Raw genomic sequence first — 21,405 nt, 5'->3', positions numbered from 1 at the left:
TTGTCTCCTGTGTCCCTGCCTATGGTGACCTATATCTCCTGCTCCAGGATACCAGCCTCTGCGGGAAGCCCTGGAAGAAGGGAGGAAGTTTTCTGGAGACTCGTTTTACGTACGCACCAACCTGTCCCTCCTGGAGCCGTCAGACCCTTACGCACTCTGCGTCAAGTGTCGGGAGATCCTCCATGTCACGGACACCATGCACAAAGGGCGGCTGGAGTGGTACTGCTCCCGCGTCGATCCCTTGACCATGCGGGACCTGGACAAGGGGACAGTGCCCAACTACAGCAGGTAACCAGGGTGAGGAGGAAGGCAGAGGGTACCTGCCCCATTTTTCTGCGGTGAGCATCCCCTAGGAGTCCTGAGAGGTGCAGACTGCTCTCTCAATAGTGTGGGCTGCCCGAGTCTCGTATGGGGAGCGGTGCGGTAGCGGTTGGGTGCCCTTGAGAGACTGGGAGGTTGAGAGAGGGCTTTGATATGCCTGTGCTTCAGCAGGTCTGTGAGGTTTGGCGAGGAGGATCACAGCAGGCTACGGTCCCTGGGGGCTCTAGAACTGCTTGAGTGCAAGCTCTCTGTCTTTTCAGGGCTCACCAGCTTTTGAAGATCCAGGAGAAGGGCCAGACGCCTGGGCAGCAGAGGGGCCACAGAAATAACGTAAGCCGAAGAAGCCGGCAGTGAGAGCTGTGTGTGTGCCTGTGGCCGCCCCACCACCTTGGCACGCAATCTGCCCCGCTTTGTTGGTAAACCAGCTCGTACAGAGGTGGCAGCTGGGTTAGCAAGCAGAGCAGGGGCTTATAGCCCAGGCAGTGTTACTGCTCTGTGGCTGCTTTCCTACCCGTTCCGCACTTCCCATACTGAACCTGATGGGTGGCAGACCCGGTCCCATGATTTTTGTATGTGCGCTCCATCCCCTTTGCCAGCGGGTCTTCTGCAGCCAGCTCTGTGTGTGTGTGTGTGTGAAATGGTCTATGCTCTCAGCCTTATCGCCCTCGCTTTCTCCTCAGCTAAAGAAACGGGCCTTGGACCAACTGCGCCTGGTGAAATCCAAACCGCAGAGGAGCCCGGAGCAGCCCCCTCAGCAGCTGTGGCTGGACCCCTGCTCGGGTGAGCTGTTACCCCTCTGCCTGCCCCATCACCCTTGGAGACCCCGTCGTCCCCTGTGGGCACTGAAGGGACATTGGCAACTGGGATGCCTCAGTCTCTCTGCCCAAGTTCCCCCTTATAACTCTGCTAAAGGGATTTGGGGAAGCCTGTGCGTATTTAAAGCCCCTGCTCCTTTTCCCGGGTTTTCTGGGGCTTTCCATTGCTTCTGTGGTTCTAACTCTTTGTGGAGAATAAACTGGTGTGTAACTCAAGGGAGTCCCAGAAAACGGGCAAGGGAGACTACAGCCAGCATATCTGCGTGCGAGTGAGTGTTGTAACCAGGGTAGGATCTCACCTGGGACATAGGATGGTTGGTAGGTGCCTCCATGAGTCAGGGTGAAGGGATGGTACAGGAAGAATGGGATGGTCTGTGGGCCGGTGACAGGCTGGTCTTTCATGTTCTCACCTTTTGGCTTTCTTTTCTTCATTCCTGACTTCCAGACCCAGACGTGAACCTGAAGCCTTACAGCCTGGTGCGCCCTGTGGTGGTCAAGAAGCCCCGTCCTGTGGTGCTGTCACCTAACTGCATTGCACCACGGCTCATCAGGAACCTGCTGGACTTGCCCACGTCTCGCCTGGACTTCCACGTGTGCCCAGGAGGTAGGCAGCAATGGGCGGCTGATACGTCCGGGGCTGTTTGAGGGGCCTGTGGCTGAGCGATGTAAAGCACGCAAATCTCCTTCTGAGGGCTCCTTTCCCCTTTTACCTCCTGCCACTTCTTAGCCATACAGTGGGAAGCTAAGGTGTTGCTCAAAGAGGTCACTTCTGTGGAGGTCTTGGTCAGCCCAATTCAGGGAAGAGATGCTCTTAGTCTTGGAAGTATGAGATATGGTCTGATGGGACTCTTGGAAAGCACATGAGGTGCCTCTTCGGCGGCTGAGCGTGGGGGTCTCTCAGTCATCCAGACAATTCCTCTTGACAGGTCATCGTTTTGGGCTGAGTGTCTGCAAGACATTCCCTCCTATTTTTAACTGTGTCCCATCCCTTTTGGCCCACAGGGAAGCCAGCCCTCCCTTCTGGTCTCCTGGGGCATGGGGATGCTCTCCATTCCCTTGAGTGGGTGGCGGTGGCCGTTGCGTTGCTGCTCTGGGTGGCTCTTCCCGGAGATGAAGTCCCTGGTGAGGTGGGATCTGCCGGTTGACTTCATACCGGCTCTTCCTCTGCAGGAATGAGAGGGTCAGCCTTAGTGCTGCTGTCCCCTTCCTTCTGCCAGCAGCGTGAGGCTGACATACCACTCCAGAGGCTGCTGGGGAAAGGGCTTTTCTCCCATAGGGAATTTTCGCAGAGGACAACTCCTTCTTTCCTCCTTCTCCATCTCTCTCCTTTCCCCGTGTTTAGAGTTCTCCCTTTGCCAGCTGCAGGGCTGAAAAATGAGTCGGTCTATTTTTTTTGGAGGGTGGTGATGGAGGTAGTGAAAAATCTCTGGTTTGCTGAAGAAGGATGGCTCTGCAAATTTTGGCCGCTGGGCTTCTTATCTGAGTGACTTGGCCATATATGCTGTCCTACTGAGCCCTCTGCAGGGTCCCCCTCACATTGCATGGGGACAGGCTTCAAAGCCATTACTGCAGCTGAGAATTTACACCGAGGGCAAAACGTCCCTTCTCCCCTGTCAGTTTTGCCTGTTGGAAGGGAAGGAAGGTGATCCGGGAGCCCCGAGCCATTTCTCTTTTCTTCGCTCCTGTATTTTCCTTTGGAGTGCTCCCCAGCCAGTGCAGAGTTAGCATAAGCCAACTGATCTTCCACAGGAGCCTACTGCCGCCAAAGGAAACAGATGGCTTTGCAGGATCTGGCTCTACCTGGGAAGTACCTGTGCCACCAGGCAGAGGTAGCAGAGGATGCCCAGCCAGCCTGGGGCTTGGGAGAGCCGGAACGTGCTCTGGACCCAGTTCCAAACATGCTGTCTCCCCTAAATACATTGCTTTATTTCTGTCTTAGGGGCGAGCAGCCCCTTGCTCGTGTTTCGGCAGCAGTATGGGCAGCTGCCTAGAGCGGTGCGGTCAGCGGGTAAAACCCAACTCCTGCTTCAGCCGCGTCGGGCTGCGGAGCCTGTGGCTCCCCGGGGAGGTCTCTGTGTCCGTGCGTTTTATCGTCTTATGTTGGGAGTTACCAAGGGCACCTGGCAGTCGTTGCTTTGACCGTGCCGGACCCCACTGTCCTGCCAGCTCTGCCCCCAGTTCTCTGTCTCGGCATCACCTCTCTGCTGCTCTCTCTGCTCTCCCGCCTGGCGTTGGCTCCGCTGCTGGGTGCTGTCCTTCTGCCTCCGAGCAGGGGGAGGTGGCTCAAGTTGTCACCGACAAAAGGAGGTTCAACTTGCCGCCCATCTTCCTCCCACTCTCCCACGCCAAGAAGCACGCTCCTCTTGCTTCCCCAGCCCTGCCGCTCGCCAGAGCCATCTACAAGCCTGTGCAGCTCACAAACCCTGCAGAAAAACGACCTGGCAAAAAAAAAAAAGTGATTATTTTTCTGCCATACTCTGTTATGGAGGGGGTGGGACAGCGTGGCAGTGGGGAAGCGGGATAATGGCTGTGAGCTGGCTTAGGCTGCTGCGGTACTGCAGCACAAGCGCTGCTCTTGCCCTGCAAGGTGTCTTCAGCTGTGATATCTTGCTTGTTCTGTACGCAGAATGCTGCAGGAGATCCGTGCCAATGTGTAATGTTGTATAATTAGACTCACTCTCCGGAATCCATAAACACTGAACTCGATAAGCATCAGCGCGGCAGCAAACGTGCGGGATCTGACGTAGAAAGTACATGCAAGAGGGAGAAGGGGCTGACGTCTCCCTTTTCATATCTCCTCTTGGCTCGCAGAGAAGCTGGCAGAAAGGGATCCCAGCGCAACCCATGCTCAGGAGCACCCTGTGTCTAGAATTGCCCCCCAGAACCAGAGGGAGAGCGGGCGAATCCGCATGATCCGAGAGGCGATGGAGAAGGTGCTGAGCTGTTTGGTGTGGGGAGAGAGGGTCAGGATGGGGCACCCCGTTCAGACTGGTGGAGAGGAAGGGACACCCGAGTGGGGGAAGAGGGAAGGTGGTGTGGTGATAGAGAAAGAGCTGCTTGCTTGGGGGCTGTGTAATTTGGAGGGTGTTTTAGGTCCAGGTGCTGTGGCGGCGTGGAGCAGCAGATACGGACTTTCCTCTGAGTCTCTGTTGAGCTCAGGTGAAAGAAATGGCAACTGGGGATTCGTGGGGGAGGTGGTGGGAAATGCCACGTGCAGATGTGACCTCCCTGCTCTCACATTCCTCATCTTCGCCAAAGCGGCAACAGCTCTGCTCAGGGCAGATGGAGAAACGTGGGGCTGTGGGTGACAGCGATGACAAAGATGATGTGAAGATGGGCTGTGGCGGAGCGAGGGGTCCAGTGGGCTCTTGAGTTGGCGGTGATGGAGTGGGTGACCCTGCTTTTTAATACTCCCCTTCCTTCTTGGCACTGTCTGTAAATTCCACATTTAATGGAATTACTATTGGAAAAGCAATGATATTTCACAGTATGGGATTTGATTTAATGTAACTGTCAGGGACTGGGGTTATTTTTTCTCTATTTAAATCAGTAAATCTATTCAATTTCCCTTCCAGAATAAACACTGCCTGCTAGAGCTGGGAGTTCAGAGTGTGAGGGATCTAATTAAAAGTGAAATATACCCCATCGTTATCCATGTCGAGGTCACTGAGAAGAACGTTAGAGGACTCAGGTAAGAAAAGACGGAGTGGCATGGATGAAGGGTATCGTGGGAGGAGAGAGAAACCCTTGTCTCTGTTCAGAGGGAGAGACAAGGATCGGGGTGGGACCACTTACTGTGCGCGTGTTGGAGTTGGCCGCTGTGAGGGGAAAAAGGGCAGGAAAATCGGCTTTTTATACACATGAGGGAGTTCCTGGCTGGTTTTGCCACCCCATCTCTCTGTGCCAAGGGTAACGCTCATCCCCGTGTTTTCCCCAGGAGCTTGCTGGGGAAGGTGGGCCAGCGGGACTCGGAGGTGCTGAAGGTGTGCCGCGGTGCGGAGCAGGCTCTCCACACTCTGCCGTGCTCCTGGGCCCGCGTGGAACCCCACGCCTGGAGCCACGCCGAGGAGCTGCCCAAGGTGGTTCGGGGATGCATCTTCCAGGAGCAAACCCGCCCGCTCTGGATCGAGGAGGGCGACGACTGAGCTGGGGGTAGCAGAGCGGGCACTGCCAGCTACCGTCCTCAAGAGATGTTCGCGGAGGTCCCTGCCTCCCCAAACTCCTCCAGGTAGCGTGTCCTCCCTCCCCGAGGGGATGCCGGCAGCAAAGACCCCCAGGGGAAGCCTTTCTGGTCCCCTTGAGGCCACCAAGAGCCGGGGTTAACACGTGCTGCCTCCCCCGTCTGAGCTTTTTTGTATTTTATTGGAGACACGTCTTCCACCGACACGGTGGAAAACACCCTCGTGGGCTGTTCCCCATCACCCTGGGCTGCCCTCGTCTCCGGTACGTGGTCAGGTTGCCAGATGGGGAACGTAGGGGAACCGTGTGGGATGAGGCTGCGCAGGACCGTATCTCACGCACATTTGAAGCCCTTCTCCCATCGCCTCCATCTCCCCTGCCCTGCGGCACTGTGTGCTCTGGGTCCCATCTTCCCCCGTCTACCTCGTCTCCGGCCCCGCGGCGCAGGGAGCACGGCTCGTGTGCCAACGCCCCGCCACGGCTGGAGTGACACTAAGCTCGCAGCCAACCCTCGTTTTACAGGAGCTGTACTCTTTATTGCTTGTAAATTATTAATGGAGCCTTTTATTGGCAAACTGCATATAAAGGAGAATTAAATACCATTCGTAAAGGGAATGGGTGGCAGGCTGTGGGCTTGTGTGTTAACTGGGAAGGTTTAGGTGATGCATGACGGGGTATTTTTCTCCTCCTTTAGCTGAGACCCAACTGCCCGACCCTCCAGGGGAAGGAGGGAGCGCTGCTTTTGCTGTTGTAGGGCAGCCAGAGGTGTGGGGAGAGGACAGGCTGAGCGTGCCACAGACCAAGCCCCCTCCTGTTTTTACTTGCCTCCAGTTTTTCAGTCCCTTGCCTCTCCCCAGTGCTGATGGTGGCCAGGTTGCTTTAGAAAAGCCAGGGAAAAGCTCACTTGATGTGTCTGGCTGAGGTCCCTAGAGCTTCACATCCCTCTATGCCCTGGTTATCGTGAAGTGACGAGTCGGCTACTTCATCCTCCTTGGGGACAACAGCAAGACTGAGCCCAGCCAGGCTGCCAGGAGGCTGGGGGCTGTGCCCCTCCACTGGGGGCTGTTCTCACCCTGACATGGGGCCGAGTGTGTGTTCAGACTCTGGCAGAGGGAGGACGGAGGGTTTGGGTAGCAGCAACCGTGCTCACCCGCCCTAGCACCGTCCTGACTCCTAATCAATCGCCGTTATCAGCCCTGCTATAGGAAAGGGGTGCCAGGACACCCACGCCACGGAGAGGCGGTGATTGTGGTGGTAGATGGTCTTTCCTGGGGCATGCAAGAGGAAAATGGAGTCTGTGGCTCTGGGAGGCATGAGGCAGAGGGCTGAGCCCACCGATCGTGGGGTCAGGGGGAGAAGATGGGCAACAAGCACCAGAGTCAAGTCCTCTCTGTGTCCTCCTTGCCCCTGTGATGAGGGCACTGCTAGTGCCATGCACTTTTGAAGCTCTGAGCAAAGATTAACTTGCTGATCTTCATGGGTCCCCTGTGAGGTGTTATTTCAGGCTCTAAACCAGTTGCCTGTGTCTTTTATGAGGACGAGAGTGAAGGGGGAGGAAAGAAAAGATTTTAACCTGCCGTCAGGAAAATGTAGAGCAAAGTCCCAGCTCTGCCCTGGAGCAATGCAGCTCTCCTCCCAGGGAAGGGGGGAACTGGTGTAACACTAGGCTCCAGATGAAAGCTCCCAAATGACATCCACTCCAGGGGATGCAGCCCGAGCATCCCGGCACAGCCAGCCCCCGGGGAGGGTGCTTGCCCTGCAGGCAAACAAACTGGGACTCTTGTTGAGCTGATGAGAAGACAAGTCCCAAGGCAAGCTCCCAGCCACCCTGGCACGGATTTGGAGATTAGAGTTTGCATCTTCACAGGGAAAAAAGTAGCGCTTGAGTACCCAGGGAAAACACTTTGTGAAGCACTGTGATTCAGGGCTACACAACTCCTCCTGCCAGTTGGCACTGGCAATTTCCCCCCCCCCCCCCCCCCCCCCCCCAGCCCTATGGCCTAAACTGAGGGTAGGTAAGAGCAAGCCCCCTCCAAATAAATGGATGTCCTCCAGCACCTCCCTGGGCCATCAGTGTTGTCAGCCGGAGGGAAAGGAAGGCAAAAGAAGTTTGCTGGGAGGCAGGTTGGCACTGCCCAGCTCTCCAAGCGGCAGGCAGCACTGCCTTGCCTGCTCATGGGCTTCTTCCAGACCCTCTCTTTATCCATCTTGTCTCCCCCTGAGGCTTTCAAAATCCAGCTTCAACTCGTTCTGGACACGGGTGAGAAGCGGGGCAGAGGGCTCCAAGGCAAAACATAAATGACCCACCTGCTGCCCTGCACCCCCCAGCCCACCTTCTTTTTACCTCTGGGGGGGTTGGCTGCCTGCTTGGAGGAATGAGTCACGGGTTAGGTAACAGGCAGAACGCAATTAGCAGCCCTGGGCACCAATTACCAGCTATAACAGCCTTGTGCAAACCTCTGTAACGCGTCACCCAGAGCAAGATTTCTCCCTCCAGGGAGGGGATGGGCAAGGCAGAGTGTGTCCCCCCCTGGGAAGTCACCGGCCCTTTCCTCGCTGCCCCCCCTGCCCCAGCAGAGCTGCAGCAGCATGGGGGTCTGCTGTCCCACGCACCCCCCCAATGATGGGTCGGTGAGCCCCATCCCAGGGCAGGATTGGGCACAGAATGACCCCCCCCCCCCCCATCCCTGGCACCCCAGAAGAAAGAGGTGTCTCGCAGCGCAAGAAGCAGGCTGTGCTCGCCTCTAGCATCGGGCACGTTCTGGTTTGTACGTGGTTGGGTCTGACCTGTTCCGCTTCCCAGCACTGTGCCCTGTACGAGGTAGCTTTGAATCACGTTTGTATGGTTTTTGGGGACATCCCTAAGGATCCTCTGCCTATGTCTCCCTTTCCCTCCCAGATAATCTCCTAGGCCAGGGCTGGGAGGTGCTGCAGGGTGCCTGGGAGCCATGGAAGCTGCATTTACAGCTGCCTGGGGCTGCTGGCGTGCAGCTGGAGCACTCGGAGAGGTTAATTTCTGGTTCAGGAGAAGTGGCTAGCCATGGGAGCAATCCCAGTATTTAGCGCAGAGGCAGTGAATCAGTCATACCAGCTTCACATCCCTGCAGCAATGTAAGGTCTGAAGGTGAACAACTCCCCCCCTGCCCCACATCAGTGTAAGAAAGCACTGCTATTCAAAGGGATCTAAAAATAAAACCTGCAGGGACCCTCCAAAGGGATATGGGAGATGCTCTGGAGATGTTCTTGCTTCAGGGGAAGGCTAGGAGTCTTGGAGACTCAGAGAAATACATGGGAGGAGGGAAGAGTGGATTCAGTGGTTTTTTCCTTACAAAAGAAAAAAGTTGTAGCCAGGGACAGGGCTGGAGTAAAAGTGTGTGCGCGAGGCCTGGGGAAACTGGGCACATGGTTTTAGCCCTGTGTCACGTCCCAGTTTCTCAGGACGATGACTCAGGTTTGCCAATTCCCAGGTCAGGATTAAGGTTGAAACGACACCAGGGTTCCTTTAACTCACAAAACTCAATTTTTATTTGCTCACAACAAGAATTGGTATGAAACCACATCAGTAAACCGTCACATATGCTAACCGTACATCACCAAACATATACTACAGGCCTTGCTTATTTGGGAATCAGGTCAGGGAAGACAATAAGGAGAGCCCTCCCGCTGGGTCAGGAGGTTCGGAGCAGACCCCCTCGCTTTCTAGACTCCTCAGAGAGGAGCCGAGGGGTGGCTGGGTCCGCTCCTAGTCCCAGACTTGGTCAACAGTTTGTGTCTGCAGGGATGAGGTGTAGGGATTACAGGAAAGGGAAAGGGAAGAGAAAGACTTCACTGGTCCTGGGTCCAGCTTTGGTCCATCCAGTCAGTCCCGGTGGACTTGGGCACATGGGGCTCCAGTTTGTGTCCTTTCATCATCCTTGCCCCTCCTGTGGGCAGACAGTCAACCTCTTGCCCCCCACCTCCTGTTGCTGATGGGCGCTGATGGGCTGCTCTTCTCCTGGGGCTCCTTGCTGGGCAGAGTTCCTTGTTATGCAGAGTCAGTCGTTAAGCAGAACTTGCCCCACCACAATGGTTGAGACATTAACTCCTTCAGCCTCTCACACCCTGCAGGGAGGTCTGCCCTGTGTGCCTGGAAAATGTCTAGTGTCCGGACACACGGTGGGAGTGTGGAACAGGGAGACCCTGGTCCCTGCCCTGACCCCTTTTTCTAAGGTCCCATGATCTGCTATGTGCATGGGGGGGGCCCTTTGCCACATGGCACCATGTCCGCCCCCTCCCATTTCTCCCAGGTCCCCATCTTATTACTTCTTATCTTTTTTTTTTTTTTTTTTTTTTTTTTTTTGGTATGCTGAGATTGGATGCCCACAGCTTGCAGCTCCCTGAGGAGACGCTCTGATTTCGGCAGCGTATGTAGAGCACTACCATCCTGCTGTCCCCACGCCCGCTCTACTGGGGTGGGGGTGTGGGTATCACCCCCCTCCTGGGCTGGTTGCCTCTCTGTACCCCCCAGCTGCTCTGTAAAGTGGCCTAGAGGTAGCATGAAGGGGACCTTCATGGTCATCCACCCCATAGCCAGCTAAACCAGTAACAGCTTGCAGCGATCCGTGGTGCTGACCCCAAAATTTCCCATCTGCGGTGGTCTTTGTCTTGGGAGGGGCTCTCACACTTTTTGAGGGTCTCTGGTATCCCTATCCCTGGAAAGCCTTTTCCATGCAGGACTTGCTCAGCTACACTCAGCACGTTCTGTGCCACGGCCCCAGACTGGCCTCGTTGGCACCCAAAGGGCTGGGGTGAAGGTGGCCATGCCCAGCGGTGGGGGGATGATGGGGGGGGGGGGGGGAAGGAGCTGGAGGTGCCAGTTTGCTGCTGTGCCTGCAGGACTTTCTGGGGTTCTCCATAGAGGGAGGTGACACCCCTCTTTCTTGCCTGGGGAAGGGGAAAAGGAAACATCATCTTGGACAGCACAAGAGCCACAGGGGACAAGTGGCTGAGCTCAGCCCTGCTGGAGGGGCCAAGGACCTGGGTGGGATGTAAACTCAGCGGTGACACTGAGCCGTGGACATTGAAAGGGAGGTGGCAGACCCTCCCTCGCACTCTCTGCTGCTGGTGTACCTGTTCCTGTGAGCGTCCCTGGCTCTGCAGCCATCTGGGCAGCAGGGTCTCCTTGGGCATCCCTGGTGGGGATGTGAGATGGGGTGGGGGGGGGACACAGGGCTGGAGGCAGAGGGAAAGGGACCTTCAAGAGCAGAGAGGGTCCGGGTCCTGGTTTGGGGAGATGGGCATCAGAAGTGGGGGTCAGACCCTAGTTTGAGACTCTGGGGCATATGGGGGGGGGGGGCAGCAGGGGACACACAGTCCCACTTTGGGGAGGCAAGACGGGGTTAGAAGGCAGGGGCAGCAATTCAAAGCAGCTCCCACAGGAAAAGCCTGGGGCTGGGGGAATTCCTGGGGAAACATGGTTCGGTATAGGACCTGGCACCTTAACTTCACCAGAGCCCCACATCCATGCCACCCTGCCCTCCTCCCGCAAAAGCGCAGGGCTGCAGAGATCCGCCCGGACGGTCACGGAGGAGCGGGGAAAACACTCAAGCAACAGGTTTGTCCTCCCAGATCAGCTGTTTGTCACTTTGGAGGTGTCCCAGCCCTGGTGAGACAAACCCATTGCCAGAGCCAGGGCTTCCCCCCACCCCCCCTCTTCATCCTCCACCCTTCCATCCTCTTCCTCTCCCCCCGGGGCTGGCGCTCCGCCCCATGCCCGGAGGCGGGACCCGGGGCCGGGTTGGGGGACCGGGGCTGGAAGGGAGCAAAAACGAGCTGCGAGGAGGGTGCAGGTGGAGAACCCCCCCCCCAACCGCCGCATGCATGGCACCCCGTCCCTTCCCTGCAGCCCTGCGCCCACCGCTCGCCTCCGCTCCGCAGCCCTTGGCTTGGACGGGTGGGCTGGTGTCTTCTGGGGAATTGATGCCATCGGTCCAGAGTCCTCAGGGATGGCTCTGATCTCCATTGCCAAGTCCTCGACCCTCAGCCTGGGACCCTCAGCCTCTCCGACGGGAGCGGAGATGCTCGCTTTCCTCCTGGCAGGCTGTGCCAGCCACCTGCCAGCCGCCCCGGAGTATTTTCCCATCACGTGTCGCTGCCTCGCTGGGTCATCGAGCTTTCTTAGTCTGTGAAAATTCCCTCCGCTTCGCCGCTATCCGCTGGGGCTGCTGTCTCTTCGGCTTTCTGGTCTTTCACCCACCCTATTCCTTGGCCACATCCTATTCAGACCTCGCTCTCGGCGGGTTCTGCCCGTTCAGAGGCTTCGAGAAGAGCGGACAGCTTCACGCGGAGGTACATGCAGAGGTTGTCCTTGTTCAAGAGGATACTGGCTGCGGCGGGAACGATTTGGGAGCCATGGGCCGTCGGCTCATCCATGGTCTCTCTGGAGCCGCAGTTTTCCTTGTCAGCGTGACTCTCTTCTCCGTGCGGCACCGTGGGGCTCAGGACACGACTCGGTACCCAGGGCTCAGGGAAGGGATTTCGGAGAAGCCAGAGCAACGGAGCAAAGTGAGCCCAGAGGGAGATGGTGGCAGGGAGCAGAAGGACCTGCAAGTCCGTCCTCCGGTGGGATACAGGACTGAGGAACGCCTGACACTTGGGGACATTTTCATAGCCGTGAAGACAACCAAGAGATTTCACCAGAGCAGGATGGAGCTGCTCCTGGACACGTGGATATCGCAGGCCAGAGAGCAGGTGAGCGTGTGGATTCGGACTAGAGAGGGGGGGGTTCAGTAACGGGGTGTCGGTGGTGGTGGGGGATAAAGGCCAAAGGAAGGGGAGGCTGGGCACTGCAATCCCCCCCAGTACTTTGCCTCGTTTTCCCTAATTCTCACTTCTGTTCATGTTGAAAGGGGGATGCTACCCAGCAAAATCTTTCACCCGTAGCTGGTTCCTGGGAAAGGCTGGCAGAGAGGATGAAGAGCTTGTGTGGGCTCTTCCCGTGAAGGCTGGGAGGACGAGTGCTCTCAGCAGGCATCACCTGCCCCTAACCTAAGCCTGCCTCTTTCAGCTTGATGTGCAAGGGATTTAATTTCCTCTTTTTTTTTTTTTTTTTTTTTTTTTTTTTTTTTTTTTTTAAAACCAGTAACACCAGGGGTCGCAGACTGCCTGGGCTGCACCAGACTGAAAGCACAGACCATCCTGGGTCTGTATGAAATGGTGGTTTTCTACCTCCTAGTGCCACGGGTTTGCTAGGTTTCGAGCCGAGTGGCTCCCTTCGACCCTCCGTCAGGATGCCCGCATTGCGCCTGGGCACCCTTCGCCCCGGGACGGTGTGGTGCAGCGAGGCAGGAGGGGCTGGAGGACCTCCTGGGGTACAGCAGGGGTGTTTGCAGCCCTGTTAACTCCCCAGTGCATCGGCACAATCCGTGCCTTGCTTTCTTGGGCAGATCCCCCACGTGCATGACCTTGAAGTGATGTGGGTGCATATTTGATTTTTTTAAATTTTTTTTTTTTTTTTAGCTGTGGGTCTGATGTTTCCACCCTTTGCTAAAGCAAGAGTTTGGAGAGTTTCCTTCCTGTTAGAGGAACTGATGTGGGGCACCACGTTGGCGGTGCTGTGGAGACTGGCTTACTGGTGGGCAGAAGTACTCCCCAGAGCCCCAGTACTTCTCTCCCTCCCTCGCAGAGCTGCTCCTCAAGAAAGAAGAAATCCTGGGGCTGCCCCCAAAGGGTGTTGTTGGGTTTTTTTTTGCCTCTGCCTGTGTGTGACGGGCACCTAGAAGACAAAATTCAGGCCTCAGCAAAGAAGGGGGACGGGGGCGGAGGTATCGGGTAGGAGAGCGCTTGAAGCAATGCAGGGTTTTCTGGGTAAGGGTGGTTTTCCACTTCATGGTGCTGCAACTGTCTGGTCTGCTGCGGTCGTCACAGGAAGCCGTGTCCTATTTTGAGCACGCTGCTTCTCCTGCCCGCGTGTCCCTCTCGGCATCTGAGATGCCCGGCTTCCTCCTCCAGATGCGCTTCTCCTCTCCACCTGACCTCAGCCCAACAGCTCTTTGGAGAAAACAAACCCAACCGCATGGCTGCACTGGCATGAAGCTATTGTGATTGGGGCTTTTGGAGTGGGTTTTTAAGGAGCAGCTCGTGTTTTCCTCCTCGGGCTTTTGACAAACAGGCGCCTGGCCATTCCGCTGATGACAGGAATTAGCTATTAGCTCCCCAGGTTCATCTGACCCTCTCTGTTTGGCAGGCAAATGATGTCCAACCCTGGGAAGAGGTGTTGAATTTTCCATGCTGCTGCCAGCCTCTAGGAAAGCTTCACAGACTGAGCAGGAGAATAGGAAGGAAGGGTAGAGGGGGAGCATCAGTCATTTTTAAACAAAGTGGGTTTTTGTTGTTATCAATTTTTGTTGCAAGCTCAGTGTTTTCCTCCCCACTCCTCAATTTTCCATGTTTTTCTTCTCTTTGTTTGTACTAAATGGCTTTGAGGGCAGGGGAGCGGGGGCAGGGAGGGAGGTAAGGAGAAATACATGAAAGTCAAAAGCCTTTTTTTTTTTTTTTTTTTAAATATGCTGCTGCTGAAGGGTTTTTTTGGAGGTAGGAGAAAGGGTTAGTTTTGAAAAATTGACAATATAGAAACCTCGCTTAGCAAAAAAAAAAAAAAAAAAAGAGCGAGTTCTCAATTTGCAAAGGACATTTACTTGTTGTGGGGTCAGGGATAGGGCACCAGACCTCCTATTATTGAGCCTTTATGGAGAGCCATAGGCTTTAAGAGCCAGTCTCAGAGCAATTACCTCCTCCTAGGGCTGACCCACCGTCTTGCTGTCTCGCTTGCCCTTACTCACGGCTGGAGACCGTTTCGGTGGGTCCTTCTCTGCAGGTGGCCAGCGGGGAAATTTTAGCAGCTGACTGTGCTGCTGATGCTAAGCCTGGTTTCAGAGCCGATTACCTGCGTGGTGTCCTCCCGGAGAAAGCAACTCAGACCTCACAGGTCAGGCTTAGGTGACTGTAACAGGAGGCAGGAACAGCTGTGGTTTTTATGGCTAGGACAGACTAATGGGAGCCAAATTAAAAGTCCTCTATGTTGGACTCTGTCAGGGTAGTCAATAAGAGAGAGAGATATTCTCCCTGAAACTGTGCCGTTTAGACAGAAGAGAAGATATGCAGCTGGTGGGAGATGGGGAAGGGGAAGTGCGAGGTGGGCACTCTTCGCTGGACCGTGCTCTGCCTCTTGAGAACTGCTCCACGACAAATTTTCCATTTGAGCTTGATGGGGAAGTCATTTTAGCAAAAGACCTTTTCCTCAGTTAAGGTTTTCGTCTAAACAGAAGTGTTGGTTTTGATGATTGTTTAGACCGGGCAGCATCTTGGAGTGGCTTACATTCTTGGCCCCAGTAGTTTTGATGGAGATTAGTCTAGGTTTCTGGTCTGAAATGGCATTTTTTTTGGTAATGCCAACTAATTCTAGCACCTCCCCTCCTTTCAGAAACCCAGACATCTAACCGATTGAAATGAAACCTTTGAATGTCCCATCCTGAACTGGCTTTCACATTTTCAGTGTTGCAAACACACCACAGATTTTGAATTCTTTCTCCGGACAGGACACAACAATAACCCTGCTGAAGTGTTTGCATTTTGGAGGGGGTTTCTTCCCAGAGAAGGGATACCCCGGGAGCCTGGGAGATGAACGTGGCCCTGGATTGTCAGATTCCACATCTTTATTCCCTTTTCCTAGTTTTTCCTTGCTAGGCTACTTTCCCAATTTGGGGTGAGGAGGTCTCAAAGTTTAGTGTTTATCCATTGCATGGGCTCGTACATTCATGAAGAGCTGCCAGGCAAAGCCGTTTGACACCAGTGGCTCCATATCACTGCTGGCACTGCCGTCCAGCAGACATCTTTTCCCACCCAGCCATCTTCTCCATTCCAGAACAGAGGGATGCTTTCCGTGCTGCATCCCTCCTGAGGCCCGGGTCGGCTGCCCCGCAGTGCCATCGACAGCCATCCTGGCCCAATCTCAGTGCGCTGAGGCACCACGACAGGAGATCCTGCACGACCCCATAGATGGTCTGGTGGAGAACAGGAGGATGGGTATGATGGGGAGGCTGCTTCTGTCTACCCCATTTGCCTGCAGGGACACAAGTGACACCAGGAGTTCCTCTGCTCGCATGTCCGCAGCATGGACAGTAGGTCTGGCGTGGCCAGAGAGACCTTCTGAATCTCTTCTGCGCTCCATTAGTAGGGATAACAGCGGCTGGTGTCTCCTTGAGAAAGACCTGCGTAACCAGGTCAAATGGTCCCCAGGCAGATTTTTAGCCGGGGCCCTTGTCTCTCTCTCCCGTCCCAGCCATCGTGTGCAGCTTTGCTGAGGGACACATGGCGATGGTCACTGGGATGCTGTTCCAGGTTGCCCACTCTCAGAGACGTGAGGGATGGAGAGACGAGCATGCAGGCAGCTGCCTGTGCTATTGTGATTTCCTTCAGGACAGAGCCAGGACACATAGTCCAGCATCTCTGGAGTACTGTAGCCAAGGTATGCCACGGAGGTCAGGGTTTGGGAGAGCCAGAGAAATCAGATTTGCCTAGTGCCCACACTCATACCCCCCTTTTTGCAGTTATTTTGGACAGTCTGGTGTTCCCCATGGTGACAATGTTCCTTCATCTTTGGGTTCCCACAGAAACATGTTGGGTGTCTGCAAAAAAACCATTTCCTGCCTTGCATCAAGAGGAAAGTGGGAACCTTGGAATATTTTCACAAGTAGAAAATCTGGGGAAAGATGCAGATTCCTATTCTAAGTCAATCAGATAAGATGTTTATTAGACACATGACTTCTAGTCAGTTTTAGATTTGTAAGCAAGTCATTTCCAGCAACAACATTTCTGTTTGTTTTGAAAATGTCAGAAAGTTTCAAGGGTTTCAGAATTTCTTTTCTTAAGATGAATTATTTGTCATAGTGGAAATTTCTGACTCTGAAATGCTGGTGAGGGAAATCCCATGCTGCCGACAATCCCTGCCTTGCCTGAAGGTTGTGATATGGTCCCCTGACCCAGAGCGACTCCTTTACCTGAGACTTAGCTAATTGCTTCTTGTCCCGCGATGACCTTGGAAGTGGTTTTAACTAAGAGACTTTACCAGTGGGGTGGGGTAGGAATGTGTGCATGGCCCGTTGCTGCAGCTCAGCTGTTGGAGGGTAGTTTGCCAAGCCGCTGTAGCACGTACGTCTGAGATCATGAAACCATCCTGCTGTCTCTGCTCGAGCCAGGTGGTCTCTGAGGGTCCTTCACTGCCGCCTTTTCAGGTGCAGAACATATTTCTCTTGCCATGTCCTCCTGACGGGGGCATATCTCCCAATTGCTGGGTGGGTGTGGGGAGATGTAGAGACTTGCGTCTCCTCGTCAGAGCCTTTGGGAGCAATGACAGCTCCTGGAGCTGTTGTCTGCCTGCCTTGTCCCCTTTGTCCCTGCCCAGGTGCTGCATTTAACCAGCCTGTGGGCAGCTGGTGGAGAGACTGTTTACGGCTCGCGACTCCTTTTTGATTTCATGAAAGCTCATTTTCTGCCTGAGGAAAGCTTTTCTCCACTAGTCCTGATCCCCGCCTGGCCCTGAAGAGGGGGGAGATGTGCCACATAATGGCAGAAAGGGAGATTAGAGAGGCCTGGGGGTGGAGGAAGAGGAGGAGGAGGAGGTGGGAAGGGGCAGGGGGCTGTGCACACTTAACACACAAACAGATGTTCTCCTTTTAACCCGAGCATCATTCAACCATGGTGCTTTTGTTTTTCTACCACTGACACTTAAGCCAGGGCTCCCTCACCCCCTCGCTTGGTGTCATGGGTCCCCTGCTGTCTGTTCCTAAGGTGGTGGTGGTGGGGTGGGAAATGAAGCCACACAAGCTCTGACGATTGTGCCATGCAGGAGGGGGGAACACGGTCATCCATCTGCCCAACCGCTGCCTGGGAGGGGAGCATGGCAGCAGAGGATGGAGTGGGGTGACCACGGCGAGCGTGTCCAGCTGCAGGGAAGAAGGGGTGGGTGACCAGGACCAGCACCAGCTCCAGCCCTGAAAGTAACCTCCTTTCCTCATTTCCCCAGACCTACGTCTTCACCGATGAAGAAGACGATGCCCTGAAAAGTAGAATGGGTAATGACCTGACCTATAACACCACCTCACCCTGCCTTCAGCCTCTGAACTGCTGCAGCCTTGGGAGGGTATCCAGCGTGAAGTCTGGCTCTCCTACACCAGCGCTGCCTCTTGAAGGACACCTCTCACCATGTCCCATGGGAGGACCCCAAGCTGCAGCGGTGATGATTTGGTTTAGTTGGCTTACCCCAGGGCGTGCAGGCAACCGGAGGCAGGGTGCTGTCTGCCTTAAAGCATCCATGGGTGGAAGCAGCCCATGAGCCCTTCAGTCCCTGCACCCTGGCTGGCAGCGGGCAGGGTGGAATTGCGGTTGGCAGGTGTCCTAGTCTTGGCCAAGATGCTTGGCTTTCTCCAGGTTGTATCTCCTGGTATGGGGCAGGATGGAGCCCACTTCACCGCAGGCTCGGATGGGTGTTTGGGGGTCCGTGAGGTGGTTGGCTGTGAACAAAACCCCTTCCCTCCTGCCCAGAGGTCCTCCCCGTGACCATGCGAGGTGGGCTGGCTGCGAGCCACAGCTTTCTCTCTCCTGGCAGGCGACCACGCGATCTTCACCAACTGCTCTGCCGAGCACAGCCACCTGGCCCTCTCCTGCAAGATGGGCGCCGAGTTCGATGCCTTCTTGGCCAGTGGCCGGAGGTGAGGCAAGGCTGCTGTGGGGGGACCCCTGAGAGCAAGAGGTACCCTTCTTACCCCAAGCCTCTTGTGGTTTTTTTTCCCCATCTCCCCTCAGCTGGTTTTGCCATTTGGATGACGACAACTACCTGAACCCTTGGGCTCTCCTGAAGCTCTTGTCCTCCTACTCTGCGACGTGGGACGTTTACCTGGGGAAACCCAGCCTGAACCGACCCATCCGGGCCTCCGAAATGCTGCCAAACAACCAGACGGTACAGCCCGTGGTGGTGGTGTGGGGGCCAATGGGTTGTTTTTAGTGTTCTGGCTCATTGGTTTTAGATGTACCTCAAAGAGAGACAGGTCCCAAGAGCAACAGGCAACAGCTGAAAACTCACCAGTCTTGTCTGAACATGGTTGTAGGTGTTGACTCAATCCAATCTACCTAGGGGAAGAGCCCCACGTTGCTGCTGCACCTTTGGGTACCAGTCTGCCAGGACATAAGCCTGCCTTGGGCAGCCCACCTGCTGCTGCCAGCAGGAACCTGGCCGCTCCAAATATAAGGAGGTCAAAATCCATGCTGTACTGCTGGCAAGTTCTTCTTCTGGGCAGCAGGCAGGGATCTGGGGCAACAATAGGGCTGTGTTTATCCTGGCATCAAAGCTGGGTCTCCAGCATTCCCATCTCAGGGAGTATGGTATTGTTTGAGCCTCTGCCATTGATTTTCTCTGCTGTTTCTCTCCAGAAATCTGTGCGCTTCTGGTTTGCCACAGGAGGGGCTGGGTTCTGCATCAGCCGCAAGCTGGCAAGCAAGATGGTGCCGTGGGCCAGGTGAGCTGTGCAGCTGGTGAGTATGGGAGCCTTTGGGGACGAGGAACACGGCTGCGCATTAATTCCTGGCCGTGTGAGATCTGGATTTGTGTATGTGGTGTTTACAAGGATGTTTGCAAGGGTGCAGAGTGCCACATGCACCACATCTACAAGCATGTGGGACTGGAGGAAGGATGTAGTGGGTGGGTCTGCCATCTGATTAAAAAGAGGCAAGAGCAGGCACGTCAGCAAACATGGTCAAAGGATGACAAACTCCCCCCTCCCCAACTCCTTTCAGCTCTTGGTTATTCTCCCATGCTCCTTCCCATCCCTTTCAGCTTCCTCTGACTCTTTTCCTATGTGCTTTCCCTCTCTGCCTATCTCCTCTCCCCTTAATCTATCTCTTTCCAACCTCCTGTACATCCCTCTTGAGTTAATTTCCCATTCCCCCATGCCAAACCCTCTTCAGAGTCATTACAGTGGCCACTATCATTTCCTCAGCTTGGTGCATGGAGAACAGAAGTAGGTCCCAGGGTCTTATGTTAGCCCAGCCTACAACAAGATGATGTTTTCCATGATGCCCTAGGTTATATCGCAGGCTATAGGCACATATGCTGAAAGGCAATGGCTGTGCCAGCCTTAACAAGATCTGTGCATACCCAGAAAGGCAGATCTGATCCACAGCATGTGGCTCGTTTAGCTGAAGCCCATGATATGTATTTTATGGTAGACCCAGACAGGAGGATCATCTATGATCTAGGGTAGAATGAAAGTGGTGTGGATAGATAACGCCTAACCTGGCGTAAAGTCTGCTACTACTGCGTTAAAATGCTCAAAACATTTGAACTTGCTGAGGGGTGTTATAGTAGACAGTGCTTCATGTTGTGTGGCTGCTTCTAGCTACAGGAGCCTTAAAATGGGGTTTAGCCTGTCATCAAAGGATGGCCAAGCGTGCGGTGTTACGTTAGAGTGGAGCCATGGATGGCTTATTCAAGCTGCACCGGACTGTCCTGTTTCTTCTTCCTCTTGGTACTGGCCATGTGGTCCCACTGTTTCTGTTGCACTGGCTTGTCTGACCCCTCAGGGATTCAGCGCAGCTCACCAAGCAGGTGGAAAAGTGACTTGGCAAAGTCTGCCAGCTCTCTGCGTCAGCTCACCGAGGAGCTGGATACGTGTCAAGGACAGCACCTGACAATTGGTGGGCCAGCATGGCTGGGAGCGGTCGAAGAGCAAACGCATTCCCAAATCTTTGCAGGTGGAACTCGGGGATTCCTTGCCTAGTTCCAAGATTTACTCTGGTTTACAGTTAAGTCCATTTACCTCCCACCCAAGTGGATGCCTATATCCCCCCTACCCTTTTCCTAACCCACGCGACCCGACTGTCTTCCAGTGGCAGGAACTTTCTGAGCACTTCAGAGCTCATTCGCCTGCCGGACGACTGCACCGTGGGTTACATCGTTGAGTGCAAAGTCGGCGGGCAGCTGCTGCCCAACGCGCTCTTCCACTCCCACCTGGAGAACCTGCAGCTCATCCCTCCCTCTCGGCTCATGCAGCAGGTGAGGAGGGGAAATGGAGCACGAGGGAGGAGAAGTGGAGGGGACCTTACAGGCACGTTGTTCCATTGCTGGCACTGACGTGGATTGAATCAATTGTCTGCTCTTTTGGGGAGGCTTTCCTGACAAATGCTTCTTTGAAATAAGGAGCAGATGTTGCCTGCAGCACAGATGCCAGTCACGGTGCCCCTGGGGTCAGTGGTGGGGAGCACATGTATGGGGAATGGGAGGATTAAGGGCATCCATGGGGGAATGTGACACAAGGACAAGCAGAAATGGTGATTGATTGGGGAAGGGGTTTTGACATGGCACCGTGTCTGCCTTGCGTGGAGAGATAACAAGGGGTGTAGGGGGCTTGGAGAGGCAAAGGACCAGCACAGTGGACCATTATGGGAAGGAAGACAGGAGAGATGTGGAAGGCAGAGGCCAAGCCAGCAGAGGAGGAACCAGAATGGGAGCTTCTGTCACCCAAAGCAAGTTCCTTGCTCCTCAACTCATGTCATCCTCCCTGCTCCTTTCCCACCGCCCCTCCTTGCAGGTCACCCTCAGCTACGGTGTCTTTGAGAACAAGCTCAATGTAATTGAACTCAGCGGTCCCTTCTCGCCCCAAGAGGATCCCTCAAGGTACGGGCCATGAGCGGTCTGGGTGCTGCTGAGGTGTGAGCCCCCAGAAACTAGGCTGGGAGGGGGAGGCAGCCAAATGGGGGGCAGGAGGTCTGGAGTGAGGGACAGAGAACTTGCAGTCACAAGGCTTGTTGGGTGAGGGCATTAAGCTGAGCATTAAGCTGTTTGTGAAGGCTTACAAGCCTTTTTGGATGAGTGGGAAGAAAAGCAGTATCGAAACATTTTATTTGGACAATTCCTGAGCCAAAAGTATTGCCGTTTATTTCACATTTTGAGACTGAACAAGCTAACCTTTTACTTCTGGGACAGGAACAGAAATGTTTCTTTTAAACACAGCAAAGGAAATTCTGCTTGCTTTTTCATTTTTTGTTTTGCTGAGAAAAC

General features: G+C 54.8%; 2 protein-coding genes across 8 annotated transcripts in view; both read left to right on the top strand.

Annotated features, from left to right (window-relative positions):
* CARD10 (caspase recruitment domain family member 10) overlaps positions 1-7,304 on the top strand; it is a 44,427-nt gene extending 37,123 nt beyond the window's left edge. The window contains exons 16-22 of the mRNA XM_049822605.1: positions 48-288; positions 582-651; positions 1,002-1,101; positions 1,582-1,740; positions 3,948-4,069; positions 4,712-4,827; positions 5,074-7,304. Coding sequence (XP_049678562.1) covers positions 48-288; positions 582-651; positions 1,002-1,101; positions 1,582-1,740; positions 3,948-4,069; positions 4,712-4,827; positions 5,074-5,281 — 1,016 coding nt within the window. The 3' untranslated portion in view covers positions 5,282-7,304. The remainder of the gene's footprint in view (positions 1-47; positions 289-581; positions 652-1,001; positions 1,102-1,581; positions 1,741-3,947; positions 4,070-4,711; positions 4,828-5,073) is intronic.
* A 95-nt stretch (positions 7,305-7,399) lies between these two features.
* Positions 7,400-21,405, top strand: part of MFNG (MFNG O-fucosylpeptide 3-beta-N-acetylglucosaminyltransferase) — a 30,152-nt gene continuing 16,146 nt past the window's right edge. For all 7 annotated transcript variants that reach the window (XR_007508788.1, XR_007508790.1, XR_007508789.1 and 4 more), the window contains exons 1-7: positions 7,400-12,044; positions 17,377-17,425; positions 17,959-18,061; positions 18,156-18,309; positions 18,780-18,865; positions 20,235-20,400; positions 20,936-21,021. Coding sequence is in view for 1 of the 7 variants with exons in the window: in XM_049822604.1 (XP_049678561.1) it covers positions 11,706-12,044; positions 17,377-17,425; positions 17,959-18,061; positions 18,156-18,309; positions 18,780-18,865; positions 20,235-20,400; positions 20,936-21,021 (983 nt within the window). In the remaining 6 variants the exon portion in view is untranslated. The remainder of the gene's footprint in view (positions 12,045-17,376; positions 17,426-17,958; positions 18,062-18,155; positions 18,310-18,779; positions 18,866-20,234; positions 20,401-20,935; positions 21,022-21,405) is intronic.

This window comes from Accipiter gentilis, chromosome 18 (genome assembly GCF_929443795.1).
Source record: "Accipiter gentilis chromosome 18, bAccGen1.1, whole genome shotgun sequence".
NCBI classification, from domain to species: Eukaryota; Metazoa; Chordata; class Aves; order Accipitriformes; family Accipitridae; genus Astur; species Astur gentilis.
Note: the sequence above shows the minus strand (reverse complement) of the source record. Positions and strands in the feature narration are given on the sequence as shown.